The sequence below is a fragment of the Empidonax traillii genome, unplaced genomic scaffold, assembly GCF_003031625.1.
Source record: "Empidonax traillii isolate 1590-97213 ecotype Southwest subspecies unplaced genomic scaffold, ASM303162v1 scaffold93:size1158651, whole genome shotgun sequence".
In the NCBI taxonomy this organism is placed as follows: Eukaryota; Metazoa; Chordata; class Aves; order Passeriformes; family Tyrannidae; genus Empidonax; species Empidonax traillii.
Window position 1 is genome coordinate 967469 of NW_020955286.1, and position 20862 is coordinate 988330.

General features: G+C 46.2%; 1 protein-coding gene across 6 annotated transcripts in view; it reads right to left on the reverse strand.

Moving 5' to 3' along the window:
- Positions 1 to 9701, reverse strand: part of MAPKBP1 (mitogen-activated protein kinase binding protein 1) — a 100826-nt gene extending 91125 nt beyond the window's left edge. For 4 of the 6 annotated variants that reach the window (XM_027881702.1, XM_027881704.1, XM_027881703.1 and 1 more), the window contains exons 1-2: positions 9615 to 9701; positions 8399 to 8742 (exon numbers count right to left, since the gene is read on the reverse strand). In XM_027881702.1, the coding sequence (XP_027737503.1) occupies positions 8399 to 8515 (117 nt within the window). In that variant the 5' untranslated portion in view covers positions 8516 to 8742; positions 9615 to 9701. Of the gene's footprint in view, positions 1 to 8398; positions 8743 to 9314; positions 9336 to 9614 lie in introns of those variants that run through there. The other 2 variants (XM_027881700.1, XM_027881701.1) reach the window with 2 other exon arrangements.
- Between the last annotated feature and the right edge of the window lie 11161 nt (positions 9702 to 20862).

The window sequence follows — 20862 nt, forward strand, 5'->3', positions numbered from 1 at the left end:
TGTTTCAAGGTTCACTCTTTCTTTATACAGTTCAGCAGCAGAGAAGCAATGGTTAGGAGCATGAAAAACATCACTCTTAGCCCACACAAAACTCTTGAAAAAAAGGTAATATTGATGCAATGTAACTGGCAGAGAGAAGCCCTTTCACTGGTACAGTTTGTTTCTTCGAGGGATAGGATCATTCAAGAGACTCTTCTGATGCAGCGTCACCAGCTGTCGGAGCTCAGCTTGTAAATTGTTTCTAGCATTAGGCAAGTGCTTAGCCAAGCACACCCTGACTCATGCCCACTCAGGAGACCCCCGACACCATCCCTATCCCCTTACGGTCCCAGTCATGGCCCCACAGCATGGCCATGGTTGAAGCACAGAGCACAGCATGTTCTGAACACCAGGAGCTGTCACCAAATAAAGAGGCAGGTCTTGCACACACTCCTTTCATCCTCAGTCCTATTCAATGTTTTAGCAACTCTAGCATCTAGATTGCATTAGGGACTGAGCAATGAATTCAAGCTCCTTTTGTGCAAAGCCTGGTCTGAGCAATGGTGGGGGTTTTTTATCTTTTTTTGTTTTGTAAATGAAAGCAAACAAGACTTCAAAGGCAAGCAGCCCCTTATGCACTACTCAAAGGTGAGCAACCAATTTCAAAGCCCTTGGGAGAGCTCAAAGGCTACCACTGTTGAGCACAGGAGAGTAGCTAACACTTTAATACTGGCACTTCAAACAATTGCCCTATGCTGGGCCTGCCTGTCGACAGGGAGGGGTTTCTGAACAGGCAGCACTGTTTTTTGCACTGCCTATTTGGGAGAGAACAGGAGCAGAGAGCTTTACAAGTCTATAACCTTGAATCCATTGACACTACAATGATGTTGCTTTCTCCTTCTTTCAGAAACTTCTCCATCTGCCAGCTCTCAAGCCATTTGTTAATGTTATGACTCTAATACTGAGCAACCTCTTATAATCTACTTTCCTCCAGAGGAAGAAGTCTCTTTTGTATCCATGATGGGGGAAATTTCAGCCTAATTGTGCAAAGTATCTGGGAGATGCAGAAATTAAAGAAGTACCCCTGTAAGGAAGGAATGTCACTGCTAAAAATTTCATTAAGTAAGAAATCTCCTATTAGTTGTTATATCACATTAGCCTTCCTAACCAATTGTGAATTTTAATACTGTATTTGGGAGAACAAGCAGGTCTAGCTTTTATTGCTATTGACTTGGAAACTCTGAATACACCAGCAGTTCATAGTCTTCTACAATACTATTTTCAATCAGTTTCCTCGCAGTAACTAACAACAGTACTGGTCTCCTGGGACACAAGCAAATTTACAAAGCTTACTGGGGTTTCCACAGCTCTAATTCTTATGGTGCTTAATCTGCTTGAGCCTGCTGGAAAGTCATCATCACCAGAGCCACTGAAATCACTAGTGACAATGGAACGAAGTTAGCACTTACAACAACAGTTTGGGGACTTTTAAGCAAATCATCTTAAATGAACACAAGTCCTCCTCACATGGGAGAGGTGATAAACATCCCTGGTAATCTGCAAAAGGCTGAGCCTTGTGACAAAGGCTAAGATTCGGCCTTAGAAGATCAAGATTCGGTGTTTAGGTCAGCCTCAGTCTTCCTGTGGGAGTTTGGAACCATGTCTATGAACATACAAATACTAGCAAAGACTCGCCTTGACACCAATATTTTTGAATACAGATCACACAGCACAGCTGATTACAAGAGCTACAGCCCTCAGTTGTATTTTCCTTGCACAACACACAGGCACATGCTCAGGGCAAGGCTGTGGTGAAAGGAAATAGTAGAAGGTTTTTCTGAATTGTAGTAGCCAGCCTTTGGTGCTACTACAATTTTGGTTGAACTTTGGTTGCTTTTGTGGGTGCAGCCTCAGCAGAGCCCGCAGGGTTTCGGGTACAGGGACCAACCCTCATCTGGAGCTGGAAACCTGAGCAGGAAGCATCCCATAACCCTGCTACACATGTACTGCAGTCTTCAGAAACTTCCAGCTGTGTGAAGGCAGGTACATCAGGCACAAACAGAAGCCTGGAGTAACTGAAGCTGGCCTTGGTGATAGTTATTCAAATCTTAGCTGGGATCATTCAGCATTAATGTCAGGCCTAAGCTCTGTTTGAGTGCCATGCAAGTGCCGCTCCTGGCACCAAAGATCAAGACGAGACCTTTTTAAAAAGCCAAAGACTAGCTAGTATACACAGTGTTGCTTTCACACTCACAGAGAAAACTGTACCAAAGCTAATCAAGCAACTTCTCCCTATGACTTGATCAACAGGAAACAAAATATCTACTCCAAGTTGCCAAGCCTTCAAAATGCTGACCACCACTTTCTCAGCCACAAAAGGAGGTGGTGCCCTGCAGTTACTTTCCACTAGACAAAAGGAGAGTAAAACAACACACAAGTCTTTTTATAGGTGCTTGCAGATCCTTGAAGACACAAAAGCAGATTATGGCCTAGCCTGGCCTGACTTCCAACCATCACTTAACTGTTCTGCCCTCCTGAAACAAGTGAGGTAATACACCACAGGTAGGACCAAGCACACAGCTAGTGAAACAGATGGTACACTCTGAAGGGGGACTCTTTCCACTGTGTCTGAAGATGCCTTTCTCCACCAGCCCCCCCTGCACCATAGTGAACAACAGCTCTGACTAGTAAGCAGCAAATGTACCACCTGCAACACCTCTGACCAGCCCTGACCTCTGCCACTTTCCTATCCCAGCCAGGTCTTTGGCAAACACCACATGCTTCACAGCCCACCACAGAACAGCCCACAAGCAAAAGGGAGTCTGTAGGTGTACAGCTTATCCAGCACAGCAGGACAGCGTAAAACCTGCCTACAAGCATCTCCAGACAGGGTAGCTAAATCTCACATGCCTCCCCAGAATACCCAACTCATCTGAGGGAGATGAAGAACAACATGCAAGCCAATACCCCAGCAGCTCTAAAAGACCATCTAGGTAAGCAGGGTATGACCACCCAGGGGAAACAAGAACCATTTAAACCCAGTAGGCAAATGACCTGGTTTGTGCTGTTTACGCACCACCACACTTCCCCTGCCATGAAGAGATTTTCCCGCTGTCTTTCGCAATAAAGACAGCACATGATTTAGGGGTGGCTAGAAGGGTGGATCTTCCTAGCAATCTTGTTTCAAGATTGGCAAGAAGGATCACAGTGGTTCACGTATACAGTTACAGACTACAAAATCAAATATGTTGTTATACACTTTTATATCCACCATCCTCCAATAACCAAAAGCCATTGGTACTGCAGTTCACCAGCACAAAAACTGGCTTTGATATGCTCTGTGTATGTAAGTCACATTTACAACTCATGTTCAGACCAGGAGAGCTAGCCAGATCTCCCTGTATTTTCAGGACAAGGCATAACATTCATAGAGTGAAGAATGAAACAAGGAAACCCTGTGTGTCAAACAAACACAGAGTCATCTTGAGCGCAACATATTTGAGGATGGAGTAAGGGGGACCAGAGCAGACCAGGAGGGAAGGATTCACCCCCTGAGCTGTGACACTCTCCATTGTTCCACTGACTATCCACAGATACTGAAATGCAGGTCTGGCTATGGAGAAGCCACACAGCCTTTGTCCTCTGCTTTAAGGGACACTGTTATAAGTCTGACCAGAGACAGACATGAAATCCCTCCTATCTCTGGACAGCAGGCCCTAAGCTGTTGAAGCAATTGGGTGTGTTTACATTATGCAGTGCAGAGCTGTGAGAAAGATCCCAAGCTATCAACTGGGGCCAAGCAACATTCATGGATGATGAACAGAACAGGCACAGCAGCAGCCAGCCAGACAAGGGTTAGATGCATCCCCTCAGCTGTGCCCCTGAGCTGCACTGGTCCCAGGGATGGTGGACTGAGCACTTCTCAGACTGCAGTGGAATGAAGAAGGCCAATGGAGCAATGCTGCACTGAACAGCTCCTCAAAAGTGCCATCATTATGTAAAAGACCCTTCCAAATCCTGCCAAAATAAAAGCTTATGACAGCATCAGACAGGCTGCTCTGTAACTCACCCACACAGTCAGGCTGCTCAGCCCCATATCCAGCTCCCTGGGAAATGTTGCCCACGAGGAATTCAGGAGGCTCTGCTGCTGCAGGATCAGATTTGTCCCAAAGACTTACAAAGAATTCCACTCTGCAACAAGCCTCAGCTCCACCTTACATGATTTAATATGAAGTGATGATTTTTTATGCATTTATATCAGTGAACTAAACTTGTGTGGTTTTTGGTTCTGTTACAGTTCAGGTTCAGCAATTCTCAGCTGATCTAGTTAAGTCTAAACTGAATCATATTGAAAGTCACGATATTTTCAAACAAAAAGGACTGTGGACTGAAGGCAGGAAGCTACAGTCAGGCCAGAAACATTACTCCACTCTCCAGTGTCCAGAACAGCTTGTGGTCTTAGCCGAACCCCGCAGCTTCTCGGGGGATTAAGAAGTTGGAGAACTGCACTGGGAACACAAGGGGCACAATAAGACACAAGGGGTCTCAAGCTTCCACGGATCTGCTTCCCTCGTAAATCTGTGAAAGCTCACTGGCAGGACACAGAGGTACACATACTTGTTTCTGCTGGCTGGCAATAACAAACCATGCCTCACCAAAGGAGGACAAGAAACCCTGTCCCACTAGGAGCAACTTAGTCAGGGCTCATTTTCAGAAAAAAAGCTCTCAAAAAGGTTCTGCAGAGCCACCCAGTCCAACCCAGTATCATATGGCAGGAACAGCCACTCCAGCTGCACATGTTCACTTGCCTTGGAGAAGGGGGAGACCACAATACAATAGTTCCTGTTCTGAATGACTTCCTGCTGAGGAATGTCAGGTTTTAGTCAAAGCACTCTTTTAAACTGGCAACTTGAAATATTTCTGGCTTAGAAAAAACAGGAGAGATCAAAGAAACAAGCATAAATTCCAAATATGTTTCTTTGATTCGCTGGCTTACCGTTTTAGGGAAAGCCTGTAGCAGGTTTTGTAGCAATTTGTTTCTAAGCTGACATTCGTAATCTGGTTTGACTGAGGATACCCGAACACATACACTGTTCCCCTCCCCACCACAAAAAGGGCATAGCTTTACCAGTTAAAAAGAGGTTTATATTTACAAGTGCAGAGCTCAACAATATAAATAGCCTCTGCACGAACTGTACCTGCTTAGGTACATTACTTCTGTGAGCAGAGGGAGATTTGTGTAGTCAAGTCGAAGGGCACTACAGCAACCAGGACATTTTAACCCTTAGCTTCCCCACTCTCCTGATAGTGCCGCTCACGCAGGGTGATTCAGAGGCACTCAGTGCACAGTTTTTAACCCCATGTCTCTCCTGGAATCACAAGCACGGTGACCAGATGCATGGCCAGCTTTCTGGCACGGCCAGTAATCCTCTAGAAATTGAATGCAGGCCAACCAACTTATCTGAGGAAATTTTAGATTCCAACCGCCACACTGACACGTTACAAATCCCAGCAGTCAACAGGCCTAGTCTTAAGTCACAGTACTCTATGTCTATATTGGTTCAACACAAAAAACCAGAGATCTGGAGAGGACAGAAAAACTGGATTCAAGCCATGAACATCAGAAGACAGAAAAAAAAAGTCTACACATAAAACTAGTCAGGCATCAGCAAAAATCAGGATTCCCATTAAAAAAAAAAAAAAAAGCTATTTTCAAAAAGCAGCAAAAAAGCCAAACACTTCATCCAATTTATCAAAAAGTTTTACTTAAAGAGCTTCCATTCCTCCTCCAGACCCATTTTTTTTGTTTGGTTGTTTTTTCATTTTTAATACCCATGATTAGCTCCTTAGTTTTACTCCTGTAGAGATCTCCTGGAGCTGTACAGTAAAACCACGCATTAATTACAGCAAGAAATAAGTCCTAATAAAAGTCACAAAACAAGTTCTTTCTTGTACAGCTCCCAAGTAACACACTGCATGTCCTGCACAGCCATCATGCAAAATATCTCTATATACCCACACTCCCCCTTTCACAGCAATGCACAAACAGGTCTCTGCAGAGCCAGCCTCCCACAGTCTGCCCACGTCCAGCCCAGCACTACACAGCTGCTTCGCTGAAAGGAGGCAGTTTTCACAGGCCTTCTCTTCAACCTGACAGACTGCATAAGGGGTCTGTCCCCAACCACAGAGACAGCCCGGCAAGCCTCACACTGACAAAGGAAAGAGTAGGACACCAGGGACACTTTTCACTGGAGGGGAAAATCAGCGCATGGAAGCCTAGCCAGTGCCACTGAGGATGTTTGTCCATCTTAAATTAAGTGGCTCATTTCAATAAAAGCTCCATCCTACATAACCAAGCAGCATTCAGCAGAGATGACCAACTTCGTAGGCCCTTCCATGCTTTCATGTGACCAATTACACACCTCTCTTGGAGTATTCATTTCTCAAAAAGTCCAAGAGACAAAGATGCCTGAAAAAATCCTCCAGAAAAGATTCCTCAGGAGCATATGACGCTCAGTTTTAGTCCCAAGGATTTACACTCACACCAAATAGCATACTGAGATCTGTTTCCTGCTGTTTTAGAAAAGTAGAGCTGCTTCTCACCTTGGAAAGCAGAGGAACACACACATTACAGAGGGATACCCACATATGTCAGATCTTTGGTAAAGGTCCCACTCCTTTTTGCCCTGCCTGCTCCTTTGCCTGTCCCACTGAAGGCAGAGCGTAACTCATTTGAGCTAATTCAGAGCAGATTACTTTATAAAACCAACACCAGCACCTTTGTCCCCATAATGACAAATTGATTCTATCAGCAAACTCCCCAGCAGTTCCTTTGCATCTCACTGACTAACTGCTCTTATTAGTAAGGTATACAAAATCTAGCCCTGAAACTCTAATTTGATGGTGCGGAATGAATCCATGACATCTCCAGGGGCTCAGGCAGCCCTGACAGCACACTGGGAGGCAGCACAAGGGATAAAATGGAGCTCTTCCAAAAGGCACATGTAAGGAAAACAAAATGAAACACGTACCAGAGCATACCCAGAGTGTGTAGCAGAAGGTCCTGGCCCTGAAAAGGAGTGTGCAGACCACAGAGCCAGAATCCAATTCCCACCATACTTGGGGGGTATGGGTGGCTTTTGTCTCTTCCAAGAAAAATCTCTGCAGAATACAGACCAACCAACCACTCTCCAGCAACGGCTAGAAAGCCCATTTCACTGGCAGTCCACAGGCTGCATTAAACACAGCATGCATGCACACGCCGAGGTCACACACAAGCACTAAGGGCTCTCCTCTAGACAACTTTGAGGAAGCCATGCAGGTTTTGCTCTTGCATGGCAAGACAAGAATATTGAGTTCCTTGGTATTAAAGAGCCATCTAAGGGAAACTTTGACCTGAACCAGAGTTCTGACAACAGGATTTCATGCTGGGGAAAGGTACAGTGTCATTTATTTCCCCTGAAGTTTTACACGCACTCTTCAACAGATAAATTTTGAAGCATTACTGTGTTGAGACCAACAAATGCACTTTGCAGACATGGATTACAAGCACTTCTTATTTATTAGGGAGTCTTCTCAAAAGGGGAGGGATTAAGCTTTCTATTTATGGAGAGAGAGAGCTACACAAAGGCTGAGTGATTTGCCCAGGGTTACAGGTGGCAGGGACAGAACAAGATGCCCTGACTCACAGGTGCTTTGTCAACACAAGACAATGCCACCCAGCTCCTGTTCTCCCTGAACCTGGGTTTAAGTCTTTCCTCATGACACCAGTCAATTCCCAGTGAGTGACTGTCTGTCAGGAATTACTCACAACACCAAGAATGATGGATTTTTCTGGTAGAACCATTTATATCCCATAGAAGATATCCCCAAGGAAGGTGGTCCAAGGTGCACAGCTGAACACAGAAGAAAGAAAATCCAGGCCTGTGGAACGCAGACCCCAATAGAACAGACACCTCCAAGACATCCTTCATCTTTCAGATCATCCTTCCCCTCCCACATGCTCACAGAATATCCTTTGCAGGGGGAGAGCAGTTGCTTACACAGAACAGTTTCTGTATCCCTAGCTGCCAGTAATGCAGGTTAGTAGTTGGTAACATGGAGAAAGAGGCAGCATCGTATTTCTCCTATCAGTCATCCGTGACAGCTCTCCACACCACAGTGTGGGAAATCCCAAAAGCTTTCTGATACAGACTAGGTACATAACACACAAGCAAAAAGAGTTTCAGAAGAGAAACACGGGTTTTAGCAAGGGTCTGCAGCACAGCAAAGATCCCAACTAAAAGACATACCAGTCACAGATCAGTGTCCCGGTATCATTCTACAGTTACACCAGGTCTCCCAAAGCAGCATTATCAGTACAGATTGAAACTTAAGACAACAAAATTAAACCACGCTAGTTGCACCACACAGCACTCACCTTGCTGCCTATATCCTCTCGCTTGTTCCCAGGCTTGCTTCTCCTCAGTTTAATGGAAGGTGAGCGAAGTAGATTTTTGATCCGACTCGTTATCGTAGACCCTTCGACCGACATCATCTCCAGGTGCCACAAGGGTATTCACCCCACACACAGACTGTGCCTGGGGAATGAGCCCAAGTTTGAGGCAGAAATACTGATGTCCTCAGCCTTGCTCACACTGGTTCACATATCTCTCAGCGATTCTGCTCAGGAACTCCGCTCCTGTTACTCTGCAAAGCTATTCAGAGAGGCTGGCAAACTTTCCTTTCGCAGATTCCAGAGGATCAAATCAGCAGTAATCTAAACTGAAAGATGCACCCGTGGGTCAATACAACACTCACAATAAATTCTAGCCTCAGTCTTTGCAAGAAACATAAACATGAGAGCTTATGATAAGGATGGATGCAGCATTACTATTCTCAGAGACTTCCACATAAATTATCATCCATTCAGTATCAATTAGCACACCTAAAACAGTTCCCAAATCCAAAATTTAGATGTTTTACACTTCAGCATCATCTTTTGACAAAGACACAAATTCCCACCACTGGAGTCCATTAAGGCAGTCTATCCAGCCTCCTGCTTTTGCTCCATACTCATCCATTTCGCCTTATGTTTCACAGTCAAGCTGGAAAGCACAATAGTATACTCGATTATTAAACGCCGAGTTGCAGAAGGGCCCCGAGAATACACACGACGGAGTTTTTAACTCTCGCAAATTTATCTCCGCTTTAAGTGCACACAAATATATAGTGTGCGATACCAGATAATAAAGGCATATAATATTCCCTAACCCCCCGCCCCCCATTTATGAGGTGGATCATGGAGGCACTAGAGCTGCTGCCAACGATTACAGACCCCCGGCCAAAACCTTCACCTTTCCCGGAGCGCCGACGCTGGCCGGGGGGTCGGGGGTGGGGGGGGAAGAGAGATGCAGTGAGAGCCTGCAGTGAGATATCCTCCCGGCTTCCGTGCAAAATGGGGGCGGGGGGGAAAGAGAGACAGAGAGAGAGGGAGGGAGAGAGGGAGAGAGAGAAGGGGGGAGAGAGGAGAGGCAGAGAGACACGTCCAAGCCGGCACAGCCGCCAGCCCCCTCCCTGCGGCGGCAGCACTGCGGGCGAGGGGCCGCGCCTCCTCCCCCGCCCCAGCCCACCTCACATCGCTGATCCTCTCCTACCTGGCGCCCCGGAGCGGCGAGCGCGGCGCCCACGGTGCCCGCAGCTCCTGCCCATGCAGCCGGCCTGCCCCGAGGAGGGGCCGCGGCGCGGGCCGCCCCCGCGGGCGGGGCGGGGGTTGTACTCTCGGCGGCGGCTGCAGCAGCGAGGGGGCGGTTCCGCAGTGCGGGGTGCCGGGGAGGCGCGGGGGGCCGCGGCCGGAGCCGCCCGCCGAGCCCCGGCAGCGCACGGCACGAGCGCCCGCCCGGCCCGCCGCTCTCCGGCCCTGCCCGGCAGCGCTACGGCGGCCCGCGCGGGCCACACCGCGGCGCCGGGGGCGGCGGAGGGAGACGGGCGGCGCTGGCGGAGGGATCGGTGTTCGGGCCGAGGGTGGCTTAGAAGGCGGGTGGGTGTGTGGGTGTGTGTGTGGGTGTGTGTGTGGGTGTGTGTATGTTGGGGGGGAGGAGGGGGCTGGAGGGAGGGCAGGCAGGCGGCCGGCGTTGGTCGAGCTCCTCGACCTGGGGGCACGTCTTCCACACAAGAGCCAAGTGAGACCCGGAGGAAGGTTGGGGCACGTTAAGGACCTGTCCTGCTGTGCCCGCCGCCCCTCAGGGCCCGTGGTTGTGCCCCCCCTCCACCGCCGCCCCCTGTCCCCCAGTCCACCTTTACCCTGGTTGAACCTGTTGCCGTAGCGTGTTTCTGACAAAATGGAACCCAGGTTGCCCTAACATTCAAACTTAATCTAGTAGTTCCCAAAAATAACGAAACTACACTTGCCCTGATACGACCAACAACAGCTAAGCAAACATCGAGCATCCCTTGGACAGTGACACTGGAAATTTGGGAAACTGGCCCATACATGACACAAAATGTAGGACACCACCAGGTATTATTTGACCCATCCTGGTCTTTCAAACAGGTTGAACTGTTGAAGCAAATTACTTGGTCTACAAATCGACCGCGTTGTTTGCAGACCCTCTGACTTCTGTTGTTCCTTTCAACCACGAGCATTTATGAATCTTGGGTAATTCCTTCCCCTGAAGGGTGGGTCATCACACTGTGCCTGGGTCTTCTGCAGAGCAACAGTGCTCAGGGTGCCTCTGGAAAGATGTGGGTCCTGCATGTCACTATGGAGATGAAAAAGTTACTGAGTGTTGCCTCACCCGAGGGCAGCCTGGCTTGGGTGAGACACATCTTCTAACACTTCACATTTGTGTGGATCTTTTACTGGGGCTACAGTGTTCCCAGAGCTAGCTGGTGTGGAGACTGCCGGCAAAGCCAAATCCATAAGCAGCTGAGCTGGGTATTCCTGAATGACCATGGGACTCCACGGCCCTACAACGGCGTGCATAGGTTCCCATAGGTTCTCACTATGATGAGGTCCTGGAACTCCTTCTTTCCTTGGCCCTTCAAAGTTTTTGCTAGGAGTCTGGCAGCCCATTATCACATCAAGATGCCCATGGAGTCAGAAACTTGGCCATTAGTGTATTGGTTCATAGCAGATGAGACCTTAGAAGCAAACATACATCAGGCTACCAAGAAGGCTTTGCCCTGGAGCCTTCTAATATCTGTTCCCCATGGAAGAGTTCAGAAGCCACTACGCTTATTCCTGTGCTTCTCAAATGGGAAGACAGACAGCTGTCCTACCATGCCATGGCAGCTACAAACCACAGGAGAGAGATGGGGAGCCAGATTTCACAAGCCACCAATTGTTGTCAGAGGGCATACATTTAGGACGTAGTGCTCTCTCTGAGTTCAAAGAGACTGTGTGTGTCCACACTGGTCACACCAAAGCCCTAAAGGGCAGAAAGGAAACCAGCATTTCTTAGGGTGGAAAAGTCCTGCTAGCTCCCTATTCCTTAATGTGCTCTGCCCTTTATTGCAATCTGTCCTCTATCCTCCCTATTTCCTTTGTGGGTACCCTGCTCCCTTTCCCATCTTTGGTGATTGCCCCATCTTCAGTCACTAATTCAAACCCAGAGTATTCATAGCAATTGGAGATGATCCTCAAAATATACAGTCCATGAAAATTTGCTGAAGTTCAGGCACAGATTTACCATGGCAGACAATCTGCATGGAATATGGTCTTCCCCACTGTGGCCGGCACTCTGCCACCATCACAGCTTGTGACTGTGTGAACCTGCACTGCCTGAATTTCAGGAAAAGGTTGTTTGCATTCCAAATGGGGTTCTGAGCAGGCACAAGGGCTTAGCAGCACTAAGATCTTAAGGTTTGACTGGTCAGGAACCTGCATATATAGATAAAAACACCCAGAGGCATAACAGGACATCATTCTAATCTCTATCAGCTCCAGTCATGTCACAGTAACAGTGCAGGAAGCGAATTTAAAATGTCCATTTCTAACCTTTGATAGGCTTTTGTTTTGATACGCACATGCCACAGAGAAATCCGTGCTTGTCGCTGCATCAAAAATCGCAAGGTTCCAGGAACTGTGGCTTTCCAAAAGTATCAAATTTTGCGAGATTTACAATAAAATTGCAACAGTTGTTAATGTTGCAATTGTTTTAAAAATAAAAGGAGTTGAAGTCCATGGAGCTAGGAATAAAAGTGTAGAATCATGGAATCATTTAGGAATCTTAGCTTTCAGCCCCAGACATGGCCTGCAACCCAAGAAGTGGTACATAAGAAAAAGATTCTTTTAGAAAATGTGAATATTGTCCATTCCTACCAACCCTGTTGTCCTATTGCTCAATAACAGTGCCTTGTTGCTAGGAGTGAGGAAAAATTAATGAAGGAAACTGGAGCTGCTGCTGCTGCTGCAAAAATAAAATCCCTCTTCTATGAAGATTTACACATGTGCTTAGCTTTATCCAGACTATCAATTCTAGTGTGTGGAACTACTCACCATGGACATGGAGTTGAAAATGTGCACCAGCCTGTACAGGACTGGGACTTGGCACTGCACAGGGGGGAAAAATATAGTCGATAGTTCTTACATTTATGCTGTTCAACAGTAAAACATCAGAGTCATCACATTTGGGAGAAACATGCATACGTTTGAGAAAGAACTGAGGGATGTCTATGAAAACAAGGAACAGCTGAAATGTGTGCTTGGGAGACACTGTTTAAATGCAACTAGAATTGTTCCTCTTTTGCTGAAAGCTGAGCACAGCATTATGTGATTTGTGATTACAATTCTTTGTGTCTGTGAATCGACTGAAGAGACAGACTAACTCTGAAATATCATTGGACTTCTAAATTCAGTGAAAAGGAACTGGGACAGGGAACGGATGTTTCTGATTTTCAGACTAAAGCGTACTATCTTTCTAGTTATTTTTGAAGGAGGCTGAAATGTCACAGTTTCTTCAGTTCATCCTAAAGAGAAAGATCTTGATAGTGATTTTTAAAGAAACTTTTTGTATAGTTTTATGAATACAAAGACTTGCTCTTTTTTCCTTTGATTTCCATAATACAAAAGGGAAACAGGCAGGAATCACCAGCTTCCTCCAGGTACTGCAGTACAAGTCTTACCACACGTCTGCCTCATCATTAGAAGGGCCCAATTTTTGCATTATAATATCAAATTTATGAAAAGTTAGGGAAAAACCCTTGCACTGACTCAACCACTACTAGAGCCTTAGCTTGGGTGAAACCAGAGTAGATGATGTTAACCCACCTGCATGGCTTCTGTTCTGCCAGTGCTATCCTCCAATAAATACCAAGCCACTTGAAATGGAGAAACTGCTTTTCATCCAGTCACATGTCTAGAAACAATCAGTAAACCTGCTGCTCCATGACATGCCTCCTGATATTGCTCTTGCTCGTGGTGTCCAAAATAAGCTCTCCCACGGAAGCAGTCAAGCTGCTAATCTGCTGGCCAGTCACTCACTGCTGCTTCTGTCGAAGCTCGTTAAAGGTTCACACATGTGGCTTGTGCTGGGGCGTGTGCTTGTCCATGTGCTCACCCACCTCACCGATTGCTGCTGTTCCTTTTGTTGTGCCACTATTGCCTCCTCTCTATTGCCATAGATTGCCTTTACTTCAGAACAAGGCTTGTTCCTGTAGGGCCCATCTCCACAGGGCAGCACCTGGACAGAGATCAGTTAGTGATAAGCAAAGGCTCTCAGCTTCACTCTAGAGGTCATGAATTCTTCCTTGACAGAAAGGACAATGTACCATGAATAAATTATATAATTTTTCTTTGGTATTTCCAGCGTTTAGTTTTGACTGATGTGTTCTTAAAGTAGTCTTCTGAGGGATGCCTTAAATAACAAGAGAGAACAGATGCCTCAGTAAATTAAATGCCATATATTTAAGCATTAGGTAATGAAGTATCTGGAAATGTTTTTTCTCTGTTGCAGAAATCCTCTGTGCTTATCTAAGAAATAGCATCTTGCAATAGTTCTGTAACGTTCTTCAAGCAAAAGGAACATTAAGGAAGTGATTTTAAACAAAACGATTTTCCTAGTTAAAAATACCATGATTAAAGAAGACACAAAGCAACAGACCAGAAGTGATACGTGAATCTTCTCAGTGTGATATTAAACATTTACTTGAACTTGTTCTCCTTACACTCGAAGCTCTTCTCACTGCCTGTGGCCAGGCAGGGAGCATGATGTGTCTCTCCAGACAGCCGTGACATGCTGAGAGCAGATGTAGTCCCATCACTGGGTCATCTGAGTGTTGCCCAAGCACTGTGTGACAGGGGCAGCAAGGTGCTGCCCTGTGCCTCTGAAACCCTAATGAGTTGATACAACACTGCAGCCATGCCCTTGGGTGGTGGTTTGATCAACTTGGTTTTTGCCTGTTTAAAAATGTTTTCTTAGTCAGAGAAACAGATCTTAGAAAGAATTTTATTGTTTTCAGTCACCGATATGCTGGAGCTGACCTGCTTTCTTGGTACTAGAGGGAGCTCCAGACTGGAAGTTGTGGCAGCCAGCATGAGCAATTGAGGCCAGCTCAGAGACCAGGTGAGTTAGTCAGGGATCTGCATCACTCCCATGCAGATTCATAGCTTCCACACAGCTTAGAGCGTGGGCTGACCTTGCTTCACATGTGTCTGCAGGTATAGTAGGGCCAGACATTTTGCTCCACACCCTCCTTGCTATATTCCTGAGCAGCTTTCAGGCCAAGCACAGAGCAGAGAACACATTTTTCCCACAAGCTTTGAAAGTCTTGAAAGAAGAGCATTTGGTAAGAATGTTCTGTAAGAGTTGCCTACCCCACACTTCCAGAGGACCATAGTGCTGCTTTCCAGTTAGGATAATGACTATCCTAAGCCTCACAGGGCTAGCCTCACAGGATGTTGATTCAGCAGGGTCATTATACCTTTTTCCACCTGTTGACTTGTTAGAACAGTGAACAGCAGGCACTCAGATGTGGAGAGAGGGTGGAGGAGGAAAGATTAACATCTTTGGTCTAGTCCAGAATAAAAATAACTACAAGAGAAACTAGACAGGCAGAGGCTAAGGGAAAAAAAGCAGATACTATGCAGTATATAGAGGGCATTTTACATTTAATTTTTCTCCAACTATGAAAATGACTGTGAGCTTAATAATTTCATTTTTACCTCTTAATTAGATATGAGTTTGCCCTGGCAAAATGCTCTTGTGTTTCAGACACATGAGGTCTCCAAAGTTCAACATACAGCATGTCAGGTGATGAAACCAAAACAGAGTTAGTTGCTTTTGTCGACTTGTTTTCCTGCAGTGAGCTTTGTCCCTTCCTCTCTCCCATTTATTGCCACAGCTACAAGGGATAAGCAGAATGAGTTTCTGGAAAGTGTTTCCAGCTGTAGCCTGGGTCTCTTTATCAGGCTCCTGGTACCTGACTTGAAATGTTTAGATTCCAGCCAGCAGTTACACAGAACCTTCATGTGTTCCCATGGAAAAGTCATGTAGACATCTATGGTTCACAGTGCATCCAGGAAGAATATGCTTATATCACAGATCCCAGCTGTGCTTTAAAAAAAGAAAAATATACATGCATGAATGCCATTCAGCTGGCTGCCAGGAAATTGTGCTGATAAAGAGAAAGCATGGGGAGAACAAACAAAATATGTAGTATAGAAAGTCCAGCTGAAGATAGGAAGTTACTGCTTAGAAAATCCTTGTATCCACCACGGATGGATAGTTTCTGTAATAACACAAAAGGTGCACAGATGTTCTTGCAAATCCCAGGCACAGCTACACTCACTTTTTTTTTCTAAATTAGCAGAATGTGCCCTAAACTGAAGGAAAAAATTACAAATCCATTTAAATTTTGACTCTGGTATCACAACAGGTGAACTAGTCCACTTATGTCTCACTCCCACATTTCAAGGGATCAACAAAAACCATGCCCCCATTTAAAACTATTTTTAACATAATTAGCAAAGTGCAAACAAGTTTCCATTCAGCTGTCAAACCAAGGCTGTGTTCTGACTCACCTGATGCCCGAGGCACGTGTGCATCTGATGTGCAATGAGGTATGTTTGCAAGCCTGCTGTCAGGTGGCAGATGTGATTGATAAAAAAAGAATCTGGGCCCGGTGATTGGGGCCTGGAGGAATAGCTGTTGGACTTCCCACAGCACCTCAGGAGCACGTGAGGTGAATGGTCCTGGCGAGAGCCTCACCAGCACCTGGATGCTGCAGGGGCAGACAAGCTTATCAGGGCACTGCAGGGGCCAGCGGATCCCGGGGGACAATGCCACAGCTCCCACTGCTTCTGTTCCAGCTTCTCAACTACGTGTGAACAGCTATCCTATCACTAACTATGGCCTGGCCCACACATATGTGCATTAGCTAGCTTATGGAGGGAGGGAAGAGGTGTTATAACCCTATCAAATTCTCACCTGAATCAGGACCTGTCTTTGTTGTCCATTTTTCAGTGGCAGGTGATCAGAATGCCGTGCAGAAGTGCTGAATGTAGGCGTGTTGTGCTTCCTGCTGGCTACACAGAGGCTGTGAGGGGGGATACACAGCAAGTACTGAGGCAAAACTCAGCCTGGACACTGCCTGGGAATGGTGAACTCCCCACCATCACAGCGTTGGCTGGTCAGATAAGCCATGACATGTTACCCAGGCTAATCCATGGGAGTTTCTTTCAGCTTAGGTCCAACAGAGTCTGGCCCCATATACATGCAGGACCAAATGGTTTGACAGTCTCAAAAGCCCACAGTGGAACTGCAGTCTTGCATGAGCTCCGTTGTTTTTAGGGAGCAGTTAGCTGGGACCTTAGACATGGGTAGAGGCAAGAGCAGAGCCATGCAGATGGGAGAGGGCTGTCTCCCATTGACTGGCCAGGCGCCAAGGCTGGCAGGCATACAGAGATTGAATGTTGGATACAGAGGATCCGGCTTGCAAGGGGAGTCCAGAGCTGAAAACCACATGATAGGAAAGCATTTGACTGAGCTGGTACTTAAATAAGGGATGCCAAATCCTTGTTCCCTTTTGTAGGAGTTATTTGTGTTCCATTGTTCTCCCTAATTACTGCTCTCTGGAGGTATGAAGCACAGGATGAAATTACCATTGAACTCTGTGAGGAATGATAAAGGTCTCTTTATACTTTTCCCAGTTTGGGGCCCATAAACATTTTGCAGTGAGTGGGGATGCAGACACCTACACACTTCAGTCTGTTGGCGGTGGGTTTAAGGGGTTGGTGAAAGGTAGTTGAGAACAGCTGCTTTCCACAAATGTCTTAAAAGTACCTGCAAGGGCGCACTGAGCAGAGGCTGAAAGCTGCTGCTTGACTGCTCTAAGGTCACTCAGGGGCCTGTTTCCTGTAGAAAAGTTGGGTTGGGCTATGTTATGTTGGGCCAGCCTAGGTTAGGCAGAAATCCTTCAGAAAAGGATCGAAAGAGATCGCAAGATAGGTTTTCCAGCATGTGTCTAAGCAACAGACTGCCCTTCACTTGTCTTCCCTCTGGCAGCACAACCAAGAGCAAACAAACTATACCATCTTCACTCCAGGACTATTCTGCAATGTCATTTTCGAGGTCTGCCCTGAGGCTCGGGGAAGAGGTCTTGCAGCTTTCTGTGGGGCTAAACATCACGTGGGAACAATGCCACTGCACCACTCAGCTGCTGTTTCCCTGAGTGTTCTTATGTGTTTAGGCCAGCTCTGCGTGGACTGCACAGACAGCATTCAGGCACAGGCTGTCTCTGGCCCAGGGACCTGAAAGAAGAGATGTATGCCAACCCCTCTGATGCTGAGCTGTGCATTCCCGATAGCCTGCTGTCTATCCTCCCCCCACTCCCCAGGAGTATGTAGGTCACTGGTGACATTGTTTTCCTCTGAGCCTCTGCTGCTTCTGTTTTACCACTTTGTTTGCAATTAGCCCGTACTTTTGTAATTGACCTAAATAAGCCTGTTTGTTTCATTCTCCTTCATCCCCTGCCTTATGTTTCCAGAGAGCAGTAATTAATAAGAACACTGTGGCATGAATATCTTCTGGAGTTAGTCTTACTCCTGATGACCCTCAGCAAGCTGACAGTGTAATCCAGAACTCAGCCAGCTTTGGGGTTTGCTCTGAGAAAAAGACAGCATGACAGATCTTACAGCTTGACTGTGTTGTACAGCTGTCTGGCCTCCACAGATGCCTTTCATTATTTCTACTGTTAGTAAAATTAAATAACTAGAGCAAAACTGCAAGTGAGCAAGCAAATATGTGAGTCCCTCTGATCACAAGTGATGTCAAAGTGTTATATTGCAAACCATGAAATCCACCCATTTGTATCAGTTTTCACAGCTGCTCACTATGTCTCCCACAATCACACTTACCACATTGATGATGTTCTAATTGTCCTCTCCTGTCATGAGGTCTGAGGTATAAATGCTGGAAAATCAAATGCATCAGAGCATGCAAGTTATCACACTCTCATGTTGTTGGGCAACACTCAGCTGCCCAGGTTTCAGGCACTACCTTTTGCCTCAGTTTCCCCATCTGTTCTTATTAAGTCCTGCCTAGAGGGTGACATCTCACTAATGTTCCCTTTCCTTGCACTGCTTTTTGCCTTTTACATCCTCAAAAGTCAAAAGCAAACATCAAAACAAAACTTTGCAAGAGAGTTTTTTTCCAAAACTTCCTGCTGTGTCCCAGATCCTCCCATAGAGATGTTCTGCTACTTCCCACTGGGGTGTCCATCTCTACATCCCCCTTTTGCACACAGGGCTGCATCAGGGTCTGTATGTCACACTGGTACACAGGTCAGTGCCAAGTCCCCAGGGGTTGTTACAGGGCAGGTAGAGGAGAGCTTAGCACTGTGGCATTGCTGGGTGCCAAGCTCCACCCTCTCACCCCAGAGACGCTGACAGGAGGCCCAAGGGATGAAATGCAAACTAATGTCATGTTGTTTGGAAACCCAATAACAGAAATGCTGGCACTGCATCTATTTGTGTTTTTCCTGACCCATTGCTGGTATCCTGTCCAGCCCTACCTAGAAGTGCACAGTTGATATCAGTCCCTTTGCCTGTGCTCGGTTCCCTAGAGAGACTCTCTGAGAGGAATTTGGTAGGAGGAATTTGGAATAGGAATTTGGAACAGGAATTTGGTGAGAGGTGAAGCACATTTCTGTCCCAGAGGAGACTCTGTCCACTAAGCAGGAGATGGCATGGAGATAGGCACAAAAAGAGCTGTGGCACTTGGTTGTGGAGCTGGGGTTTTCCAATAAGCCTAAATTTGGTACATAGCCCCAGCTTCATTTCCTTGGGAAGTAGGGTACAGATTACCATACACCCCTTTTTTCAAAACCCCTGTCTGTTCAATGCCTGGCTCCTTGACACAGACTTTGAGAACCAGGTTTCCTCCTCCTTCTCGGCTTGCAGAATTCACCATGCAGAGTGAAATCTGACCTTTCCACTGCCCATGGCAACCATAACTCAATTAAACCAGACAAACCTTGGACAGCAGTTGGTCCTTGGACAGGGCATGGTATACTAAATACGATACCAGCAGGAGAAGAGTGAAACACAAAACTCACAAAACAATCCAGTCAAAAGAGAATTGGCAAGTGAGTGCCCTTCAGGACAAGGACACACACAAACACACGTGTTCTCTCCTTTCTTTAGTACAGCGCACTTTACATAGATGACAACAAATAGGAAGGACGGAGATTAATGGTAAGATTTGTGTGCTTTTAAGTGTATCCGAAGAGCAGTCAAGCGCACATTTAAATTGTATGGATGGATACGTTTGTTCCCATTGCTAATGTGTGGATACCGGTCTGACTAGGGCTGTTTTCCTAAAGCAATGCCAACGTGGGCTGAAAACAAATGTCACGTACAAGAAAACACAGCCCATTAGTCATCTGGCTGACTGAGAGGTATATATAAAAGTATAGCCAGATCTTAAGTTCACAGGAGAAACTCTTCAGATGTCACGGTGATAAGTTTATCACCATGTCATCAAAAACCTCAGCAGATAAGAGAATGCAAGATAGTGGTGTGGCCTGAGCTAGTATGTTTATAAGCAATGAAGCAAGGTGCAGCAACCCTGCAGTCAGAGAAAGAAACCAAAGTGGAAGGGACACTCCTCCTTTGAGGACACAGGAAACCCAAATATTATTCTCAGAATGATGGAATTAGGAAGGCTAGAAGGCTGGTAATAACACCTAGAAGTGTTGCCCAGGGAGGAGGTACCATGTCCATCCCTTAAGATTTTTAAGTCCTGGATGGAGTAAGACCTGATCAGCCTGGTTTGATCTCATTAATGACCGTGCCTAGGCAGGAGAGTGGACTATAGATCTCCAGAGGGCCCTTCCCACCTAAATTTTCCTATGATTCTATGAGTCCCTATGGTTTGGCATACAGAGAAAGCAACTACTGACATTGCCATGACAACAAACTGGGTTTATGCTGGTGTTGCAGCTTCCTGCAAAGACGAGAGTGCACACTTCCCTAAGAGAAATGCTCACAAAAATCCAAGCTTTATAGTACTAGATTTATTCAAGCTTTGCTTTCAATCTGATGGAAGAATTAATAGGTTATCAGCTTGTTGCACAGTTCCTTTCTGCTTCATTTCAGGTTTTTTTTCCTAAGATAGAGATGAAAAAATTACATGCAATCTTGCAAAAAGAAGATAATTACATCCTTCCCCTTGGGAAGACAACCAAAATGGCTTCAGCAAATACTCCCAGTGCTGGTGGGAGGCAGCCAGTCAGCAGCCTGGGCCGGCTGCATGGGGCTCAGCACAGCCAGCCCAGGGATGTAAAATGTATTCCTTCACCATTTGCCCTGTGGTCTTCTAAGTAAAAGCACATGAAGCAAAATGCTTCCAATGTTTTGCTCAAATACTGCAAATGAAATCTCAACTGCAGTAACTGGGAGTTGAA